Source organism: Ananas comosus, unplaced genomic scaffold (assembly GCF_001540865.1).
Source record: "Ananas comosus cultivar F153 unplaced genomic scaffold, ASM154086v1, whole genome shotgun sequence".
Lineage (NCBI taxonomy): Eukaryota > Viridiplantae > Streptophyta > Magnoliopsida > Poales > Bromeliaceae > Ananas > Ananas comosus.
Window position 1 is genome coordinate 422 of NW_017891350.1, and position 10,478 is coordinate 10,899.

At 35.6% G+C, this 10,478-nt stretch overlaps 1 protein-coding gene across 1 annotated transcript; it reads right to left on the reverse strand.

Moving 5' to 3' along the window:
• Positions 1 to 269: 269 nt before the first annotated feature.
• On the reverse strand, positions 270 to 7,269 carry LOC109704851 (salicylate carboxymethyltransferase-like). The gene is made up of 4 exons (XM_020225636.1): positions 7,195 to 7,269; positions 6,059 to 6,475; positions 3,923 to 4,204; positions 270 to 638 (listed from the first exon to the last, which is right to left on the reverse strand). The coding sequence occupies exons 1-4, from the start codon at positions 7,267 to 7,269 to the stop codon at positions 270 to 272; spliced, it is 1,143 nt and encodes a 380-aa protein (XP_020081225.1).
• Positions 7,270 to 10,478: the final 3,209 nt, after the last annotated feature.

Consider the following 10,478-nt stretch of genomic DNA (forward strand, 5'->3'; position numbering starts at 1 on the left):
CAATATATATTTTTTTGGTCTAATATCAAACAATATTACTGATGCCAAGTTTTATAGTTAACAATGCAGCACCATACGTACAGAATAAACATCTCATGCATAGAGTTGTAGCTTCTACACATCATGATAACATCCACATGTGGAAGCTTAAGGGTAATCAAAGTAACATATATCCATGTATCCATTTTTTATATCTTTCTATTAAAAGTACGACCCGAAGTGTTCATGCATCAAACTTATTTTAACAAAAAAAAAAAAAAAAAACCTTTCTACTTTCTCTCAAGAACAATAAGTATGTTGATCACTTCAGCTTTATTCTTAGAATAATACTCCTCAAGCAAGAAGCAGTATCTCTCGAACAGCTTCTCAATAATTGCTTCTCCAAAATGGCTTTTGAGCACGGATTCAAGAGCAGCTCTAACCGTCTTAGCCATTGTTTGAGCACTTTTGTCCACTGGGTTGTAATTATGATCATTTCGAGGGGCTTCTTGAGAATTATCATCCAGGTTTACTTCAAAGAGTTCAATTTTCTTGATGGAAAATAAGCCTTGGATTGTGATCTCATTCTTCACTTCCTCCATAGATGGTTCATACCAGGGCAAGTTGAAGGAGTCCACCTTTTCCTCTTCAATAAGGCCCTACATATGAATAGAAGAGAAAAAAAAAAAAAGAAAAGAGAGAGAAGAGTTAGAAAATAATGCATGCCTTGGGCCTGTTTGTTTCGTCGAAACTGGGCTCTGAATTGAAACGGAGTTCGGATGAAAACTATTTCTCCCCGCTATTTGTTACATAGCTATGAAAGTAAAGTTATCTTCAGCTTTGCTGTTTGTTTGGCAGAAGATAAATGATATAAAATTATAATTTATGTATAAATAATAAATAAATTATAATATAATAAATAAAAATAATATAATTATATCTCTATATAATTAAAAATTTAATCTAAGTGTTTGGTTAGGGGATAGGGATAGAGATAGGGATAGGCCCTTATCCCCCGTTTATATCCAAACACTAATTTTTTACCCGAGAACAATAGTTTTCGGTTACCTATAATAATCGGTTATAACTATCCCCACTAACACCTCCATTTTCTATATAAAACTATATAATATTTTTCTTACTCCATGTTATCTATCCAAACGCTATTTTTCTTATCCCCGGAAATAACCAATTTTCATCCAAACACTTTTTGTCTTATCCCCATACTTGTACCTATCCCTGTAATAACTAGTTCTTGCTTATACCCGAACCAAACGGTACCAAGTAGGTGAATAATTAGTACTATAATTAATATATTTAAATATATAACTAGCATTACCTATTATATTATTTTATTATTTTTTTTTCACTTCTCTTCACCGCAATTGACTTCGGCTCAGGGTGGATCGAAGCTAATTACGCTGTTTTGAGCAACTTAAGTTTTGACTGCATATTATTACGCGAACCAAACAGCTAGCAGAAATGATAGCTTACAGTCGAAAACGACTTCACCTCTCTACACTCTCACCCAAACAAATAAGCCCTTAGCCTTGATTTTTGTAATCCTGCATTGGATTGTATTGTCACACCCTAATAATTCCAAATCGGATAGGAATGGGGATGCGATTGGATATATAAAAGACTTAGACACTAGATAACAACTAGGCTTAAGCAATTTGGGTCGGTGGTTGGGCCCAAGAGTTATTGTTGTTAGTAGGCTAGGTCGTTACATTTGGCATCAAAGCCAGTTCACCAACCGAAAATGTGTGACGAGTCTCGGCATAGCCGGGTACAGGTTGACAAGGCTTGGGCAGTGCGTGTAATTAGATTGATGAGGACGCCAGGACCTTAACGGGGAGGGTCTGTCACACCCTAATAATCCCACATTTTTATGACACTAGTAATAATAACTGGACTTAAGCATTTTGGACCGGTTGTTGGGCCCAACGAGTTATTGTTGCTAGTGGGCTGAGTCGTTACATGTATTGATTCAATTAAGATATAATTTCAATAGTCCACATCCAAATAATAACTTCGTTTTGCACAAAAGCATTTGGCGGCCTTCGTTGCCAAATGGGTCTGTGGAGCGTTTGCTAGCTTGAGTAGAAAGCAGTAAGAAGCTATAGAGAAGGCTTTATTAAAAAGCTATAGAGAAGGCTTTATTAAAAAGCTATATAGAAAAGAGCTCCATATAATTCTTCTCAAAGATTGCTTTTGCGACTCCAATTCGACGGTTGTAACAAAAAGCTTTATAGATAAGAGCTCAATATAATTCTACAGAAAGATTGCTTTTTCGATTCCAATCCGGCAACGGATCCAAACCACGAGGCTAAAATGATTAAACTCGGTTATTAATTAATCTAATGTGTCCATCACATATCGGCCCCTCACCCTTCTATGTTATTCAATGTGGGACTATTAGGATGTCATAGACTCCCTTTGTTTTAGGCTCTGACGCCATCGTAAGGTTAATCACACATATAGCTAAAGATCATTAGGCGATATAAAACTCATCTCATATTTTCGGCTAGTAAACTAGCTGTGATACAAACTGTAATGACCTAGCTAGGGATGCAAACAGGTCCAGAGGCGGGAGAGGGTCCCCTACCTCATGGGCAAGGCGGATTGGGGCAGGAGCATATTTTTGGCAGACTTTTGATAGATCGGGATGAATCAAAAGAAGAAAGAAGTCTCCCGCATTCTGCTCCATTTTTTTTTGTAAATCGGTTTCATATATATATTTAAAGATCACCGGGCGATGTAAAACCCCACAGCACGTTTTTGACTAGCAAACTAGCTCTGATACCAACTATTATGACCTTGCTAGGGATGCAACTATAAAAACCTTGATAGCGATGCAAACAGGGTGGATTCAGAGGCAGGAGGGGTCCCCAACCTCTCGCTCATCTGTTTCTTGTCAGGGCGGCGCATGACAGTTTTAGGGCAGGTTAATTTTTATTCTATTTTTAGCCCCCATTTACCGCTTCATTCAGGGTAAAAGCAAATTTTTGGTGGATATTTGATGGATCAGGATGGATCAAAAGAAGAAAGGGAATTCAAGTGATCAGGATGCGTCAGCCCGATTTTTAGCGAATTTTTGACGGATCGAAACAAGTTATATTTTTCTATATTTTTGGTTCTCACATTCTCCATTCGAGGGGGATCGAGATAGAAGCTCCACTAACCCAGATCCATTTTCATCCCTAGACACAGTCTACTAACACTGATAATTTGTTGGGCCCAAACCACTGGTCCAAAATACTTGAGCTCAGTTATTAGTTCTAGAATACCCATCACATATAAGCCTAGATCTTCATACTTTCCTGCATAGACCTGGTAATCTCTATCCATACCCACGGGTATACGTAGGTTACTCAAAAATTTGCGAGCATAGATACTAGTTTTTTTTATCCAAAAAATTATGGGTAAAATGAGTGGATACTCGTTAAGTGGTAAATATTTTGGGCAACCTGCGGATACCCACGAGTATCCACAAATATATTTTTTTAATTAAAAAATATATAATCTTTATGATATTTACTTTATAACAATGAAAACCTTATTAATTTAATTTGTGTTATAAAAATTTGAAAAGATAAAATACTTCTATATTATGCAATTTATGTGCTTTAAGATTTTGTATTGATTATCGTATGCCATGATATTTCAAACAATAAATTATATTATACTTTTAAAAATTGTATATATATGTTTTGTATTTGCAAAATATAACAGTAGAAAAAAAAAATTATAGGTAATCCGCATACCCACCCACCTACTCGTGGGTGGGTATGATTACCTAAAAAGTTATAGGTAAATTAATTTTATCTATATTCATATGATCTGTGGGTATAATGACTCATCCACGAGTTACCCAATCCACCAGTTTGCTAGGTCTAATTATGCAAAATGAGCCAAATGCGGTGTCACAAAACTACCATACCAGTGAGGCCATGTCCATGAGTGTTTTTGCCAAAAGCTCCCACAAGTAGCTACCCAATAGGGGGGTTGAGGGATTGGAGCTTCTCCTTGCCACGAATGTCAACACCATGTGGCCACCCTCCACCACCTCTTCCCTACGGCACTTGAGGAACAAGGAGAAGTCCCTCTTGAATTGCTTCTTATATGCTTCAAACACACTTGGTGGGCTAATATGTGATATGTAGATTTTTCCCTTGTTGTTGAGAGGTACTTCACTTCCATCTTGTAGTCGCATTTGAGGCACCTGAAAAAGGCAATAAAAATATTGCAGAGATTATTATAAGTTTTGTATAGATTTCAAAGAAAAAAAGTCTTAGCTAGGGCCTATTTTTATTAAAATTTCCAGAGATGCTCTATATGACAAAAGTAGAAACACCAACTTAGAGCATTTACTACGTTATATCTATCAACAGTAAAAGTTTAAGCAACTAAAATATAGAATTTTCTAATATTTTAAATTTATTTTGAGATTTATTTTAGTGGGAAACTACTAGAAATATTTTCATAAATACGATACAGTGCGTGCAGTAATCTCTTCCAACTAATGGGCATAAAAGTCTCAAATAACTGACCTAACTAAAAGTTACTTTTTGTATCTTGCATGTAGGGATGCAAAACGGGCCAGGCGGCCCGTCGGCCGCCCGGTCCAGCACGGCCTTGGGCCAAGCTGGAGCACGGCACGGGTGCTGTAGCTCCCATGCCGGCATGGCCCGGACCGAGCTTGAGGGCCGTGCTGGCCTCTCCTTTTGGGCCCGACACGGCCCGAAACGGGTCTGAACCGTGCTTGGCCGAAGAGAGGCCCGTGGCCCGACACGATCGTGCCAGCCGAGCCAGCACGGCCCAAACCCCAAGGCCCTCCAGAAGAAGGGCCTTGAGGTTGGATCTCCTGGGCCTTTTTGCCCGGAGATCTCCACAGCAAACCTTGGGAGGAGGTTTTTGGTCCAATTTTGGTCCACTGGACTAAAACACTTTCAATTTATTTTTTTTTAAAAATAATAAAAAATTATATATATTTTTAAAAAAGTTTAAATATTTATTATATTATAATTATTTTTAAAAAATTTTAAATAAAAATAATTATTTATTTATATTTTAAATTGTATATATTTTTTTAAAAAATAAAAAAAATAAACTTTTTAGGGGTCGGTCCGGAGCACAGCCAAGGCCTTCCGGGCCGAAGAGCAGTGCCGGGCCAGAGACTTGGTAGCATCGGCCAAGCACGGTCCGGCCCGAATTTGGAACCGAAACGGGCCGGGCCGACCCCTGGCCCGAATCGGCACGAAAAATGTGTTTCGTGCTGGCGACACAGCCCACGTTACACCCGTACTTGCATGCCCTACGCATGCATAGATACGTACTATTAAAAAGTCATTCTTTTCCAATTATAATTATAGTTGCAATAATAATTTTTTACAATAAACAAAAATTATTGCAAATCAATTGCTATTGTGAAAAATAGTTGTACTCTTAAAAGTTAAGCCGATAAAGAATTGTGTTTCATGACGTGGACTTGAATTAAATTGGAAAAATTAATAATGCCAAGAGTATGGTGTGACTCGAATTTAGAACCTCCTGATCTGAGTTCGAGCTCACGTCAGGCTCCTAACTTTATTAATTTTCTTCAATTTAATTCTAATCCACATCATGGGCCTTGCAAAAAGTCACGAGTCGAGACACGAGGAAATGTATTAAATATAAAAAATATATAAATACCGGTCTTTAAAAGCTTAAGCTTTAGAAAACAACGGTTGTTTCATATATTTCACATCAAATCAGAGCAGGAGGTCCTGAGTTTGAGTCATATCAGGCTCCTAACATTATTAATTTTTCTAATTTAATTCAAGCCCACGTCATCCCATTTAATTTCCTCCCAGCATTTTTAATTTTCTCCCAATTTAATTCAAGTCCACGTCATGAACCTACACCATTCTCTAACAACTTTTAGAGTACAATGATTGTTTCACAGCTATAAATCTTGTGGCAAAATTTATCACAATAAAATATAGTTTGCAATAATTTAATTTTTGATGCAATTAAATTGATATAATAGAATAAAATATTTGCTGTGAAAGGACAAGGGATCGATTATTGTGTGGACCTGGGAGAGCCAATGAAGGCTAGAGGAAGAGTACGCAAAATGTAAGCTCTTGCTAACAAACAACCTCCCATAGAAAGATCCAGGAACTCCTGATATGAAGCAATGCACTTGTTCTTGTTCACTCTCTTGTAACTTCCTTTCTCTAAGCTTGTGAAACTCAGGCAATAAGCTAAAGAGAGTGTTGAAATCGTTTCCCGAGAGGTCGTTGAGGAAGACTTGGATCTCCGATGGCCCGCGGTTGAGCTGATGGCTTGCTTGCGCAATCGCGTCAATAATTTCGGAGGCCATCAGCAGTGCATTCGGACCAACAGAGCAGCCCAGGTCGGCAATAGTCATCGTCGTGGGGCAAATGGCTGCTCGGAATGAGTCGACGGCTGCCTCTTGCCTTGCTGTCTTCGTCAAGTTTGTTATCATCTTCTGCTTGAAAGGAACTTAGAGTTTGGTTAGCAAGAGAAAAGGAGACGTGAGTTTACATGCCCGTTTGTGTTGAATTATATAAAACAATCGTTATTCTCCAAAATTTAAGCTATCAAAGATTATATTCAATAGTTTCCTTCATGTCTGAACTTGAAACTTCGAATAGACCCAAGAATTAAGAATCGAACTCGGGACCTTTTTACTTTGATATTATATTAAATTATATAAAGTAACTTTAAATCTTAAGCTTATAAAGAATGATATTTTTATATTTTTATATTTGGGCTCGAGACTTTTTGACAGACTTATGACGTGGACTTGAATATTTTTGAAATTTTATGCATGCCATAGCTGCTTTTGCATAGATATTTTTGACAAGGGAACATGCACAAATAATTAAGCTAGGGTTTTAGGTTGTGCATGCAATTACCAATTAAGTTACAGAAGCATATATTCTGCCTAAATTTCTACAGATACATCAACATGTATCCAGAAAAAAGAAAATTATGTTTTAATCTGGAAAGCAAAAGGAAAACATATATCACATATATAGCTAGATTCTTTAGTTAAAGTAAAAGGCCAAGATATACTTTTAAACCCAAATGATAGGAGTTTCTATATATTTAGGCTCCAGAGAAAAGCAATTGGAAGGATTTTAATAAAAACAAAAAACAAGCTATATTTATATTTATATATGATATGAAGGGTAAAGTGCAAACTTGAACAGTAGAATTCTTGGCATAGCTCATGTCACCAACTCCACTGTTCATATGTAGAACACTTTGCACATCCATGGAGCTATAGCTATAAAAGAATAGTTGTGGAGAAAGATAAGAGGCATAGAGCCCTTTGATGAAATAGTTATGCTTTTATAGAGTAAATGGTTTGTTCTATGATTTGAATTTCGCGTGGGCCGTTATTGGTACTTTGGCAAAGTATTGGGAGGTCTATTTCACTTAGGGTGTGTTTGGTTTGAGTAAAACTATTAGAAAAAAAAATTCGGTGAAAAAAAATTTTTATTTGAAAAAAAGTTTTACGCCATTTAGTGTTTGGTTTATAGGAAAAGAAAAATAGTTTTTCATAATAGTTGTTTGGATGAAAGAAAAAAAAAATAGATGAAAATCTATTTTATATTTTTTTATTATATATATTATTATTATATAATAATGAATATACTATATATATTATTATTATAATTTTTATATATAGATTAAATATATTCAAAATTATAATAAATAAAATACATAATATATAAGAGTTATATATTTAAAAATATTAATAAATAATTACAAATTTATAAATAAAATATTATATAATAATATTTCTATATAAAAATAAATGAATATATAATCAATATATATTTATAACTCAAACTTCTATATCATATATTAAGTAATATAACTATATATAGACCTTGAGCTAAAAGGAACTACTATTAATAAGCCAAACCTCGCTTTTGCACTATCAGCTTTTTAACTCGATGAAAATTGTAAGGTCTGAGATATATTAAGTACGTTAGCATTGATGGCCATGCTTAACACATTGGGTTATAGTGTGTAGTATATAATATAATAGTTATATTTATGTATATATCATATAATACTTATAGTATATATACACTATTATATATAAATATATATATAATATATAAATATGAGAGTGTAAGGTCTGAGTGGACTGTCCTCTTGTCAATGCGTCAACGAGGCGGAAGTATAACCGCATAGACTGCGCGGTCTACGACCACGTCCGCTCCCAACGCGGTGGCGCATTCCCTCCTTGTTTTTGGTTTTCCGCGAAAACGACACGCGAAAACAAAACACAGAATTTTTCTCTATAAATCTAGTAGAGTAACTTTTCCAAAGAAAAATTTACGCAAGCCAAATCAGGAGATAAAATAACTAGTCCGCGCACAAAAATTTATTTGTTTAAGAGACAAGTTTTAGACATGGCGATCGAACAGCCTCTGGAACAACTTAGATAGATCTTACTTGTTGGCAAGCTAGTTGGGAGGATGACCAATTTCTTAGAGAAAAAACTTCAGATATCATTCTAATAGTTTACGGCGTAAACAGTTTTTTAACTTTAGATAGTAAAAAATATATAATAATTTAAACTGTAATGATACTTAACGTATCTATAAAATGATTTTTTATTTTTATTTTCATTAGGCACTTTGTATTCTTCTTCATTAAGGGTTATGATAGCGACGCATCTGACGATCCAAAATGTCCTAGTAGGTTGATAAATTAGTATGACACTTGCGTTTGGTTGGGGATAAAGGAGGGGATAAGGGATTTATCCCTCTTTTACCGCAAAAAGAATGAACAGGGGTCTCCTTGAAAACGATTAATTTTTAAGGATAGCCGTCAGGTAGTTGACGGTGTGCCATAATGCGAATATTGGTCCTGTCAAACTGATTTGTTCTGGAGAGTCTTGCGAATTTGCGTCGTCATCTGATTAATCATAGCAAAAGAAAATAGAAGAGGCGGCGTTGATAAGCTATTTGTTAAATGGAATCGACGAAAAATAATAGAAATATATTAAATGCCGAGAGAAAAAAGAATAAAAAAAAAAACACTCGGAGTGAATAGCTCGAATTTTAGATGGGTTTTGACCAACGGGTCTAGCGTCCGGACGAGAGACGAGCTAATAATGTATTATGTCAAAAAAAAATAGAGTACAAAAAGATCGCTCAAAGACTAAACTATTAGTTGGGAAGCGAACAAAACAACTCCAAAAAATGGCCTCACTCCAAGTGCGTACGGACAACAAATGGTTAATTAGATGCATACGCTCTCTGCTGGTTGAAGCTGTTATTAATTAGACGAATAGCTCTGTAGACAAGGCTGCATAGTCCACGCACTGATGCCGATCTTCGGTTATTCGTGGGACATGAGCGACCGGCTCCGAGACAGGGAGCGCACGTAAAGGCCACTCTTGGATCATGGTATTTTGGAAAACTGATAATTTGGACTATGGTTCTTTTTCAGTTTGGGTCGCACACGGCTTCATTACATTTGGACGATATATAGTAGGATTGTTGCTTCAATTAGAGCTATTAGAAATTCTAGTATAATTAGATTTTTAAATATAAATTTAAACTCCTAATTTATATTTAGAAGGAAATTAGATTTCGACTCATAATCATGATTACAATTATATGCAAATCCTAGATATAATATTAGGATTTTAAATTCTAATCTTAAGGGGATAAGCGATAATCTAAACAGACAATATATAAAAATTTTATTGGGATTTTGTATTTTTGCAAAATCGCCGCCGATTTTTTAAATTTTTGTTTAAGATTGATTTAGATTTATAATCAATATGATAAATTACCACTTATTGCTCTCTTTCCTTCTTTTCTCATTCTCTTTATCTCCTATTGACGCTATTGCTGTGGTCAGCCACCAAACTTTCTTTATATAGTAGAAAAGAATAGAGAGTAGAAATAGATGTGTCTCGATCATTAACTAATTAATTCTAACTTTAAGAGCGTCATTAGTACAGTGCTATAAGTTTGAGGCATTAAAATATGTAAGTAGTAATATGCTGCGTTTGGTAAACTTTGTCTATTTTTTTTTTTTTTTGAGGAGTAGGTAGTAGCTGTCGCTTCGTTTATATTCATATTAGAAATAAAGCTTAACGTGGAAGATTTGAATACAACTGAGATTCCGCATTCACGGTCTCGATACAACACAATAGCCTGGTTAGCGCATTGCTTCTTAGAAGTGTCGTCATGCTTGAAAAATTGTCTTAACTGTTATTTGGTTGGAAGATGTATTCAACCAATGAAAATTATAAGGGGCGCAATGCTAAGTCTATCTATGGTATAGAGATGTCAACCTGGGTCGGATTCGGGAGCGGATTTTCAAAATTCGAATTCGAACCCGACTGCGAACTCGAGACCCGACCGAACCACCGAACCCGCGATTTTATAAAAATCATATCCCAACCGAATCCCGACTAAAATCCGAAATCCGAACCCGCGAAACCGAACTCG

Excerpts from the sequence above, each read along its gene's own strand:
- LOC109704851 (XM_020225636.1), bottom strand. The coding sequence starts at position 7,269 with ATGGATGTGCAAAGTGTTCTACATATGAACAGTGGAGTTGGTGACATG. Across the intron at positions 6,476-7,194 it reads CCAAGAATTCTACTGTTCAA|AAGATGATAACAAACTTGAC; the intron begins GTTTGCACTTTA and ends CCTTTCAAGCAG. Across the intron at positions 639-3,922 it reads TCATGGACATGGCCTCACTG|GGCCTTATTGAAGAGGAAAA; the intron begins GTATGGTAGTTT and ends ATTCATATGTAG.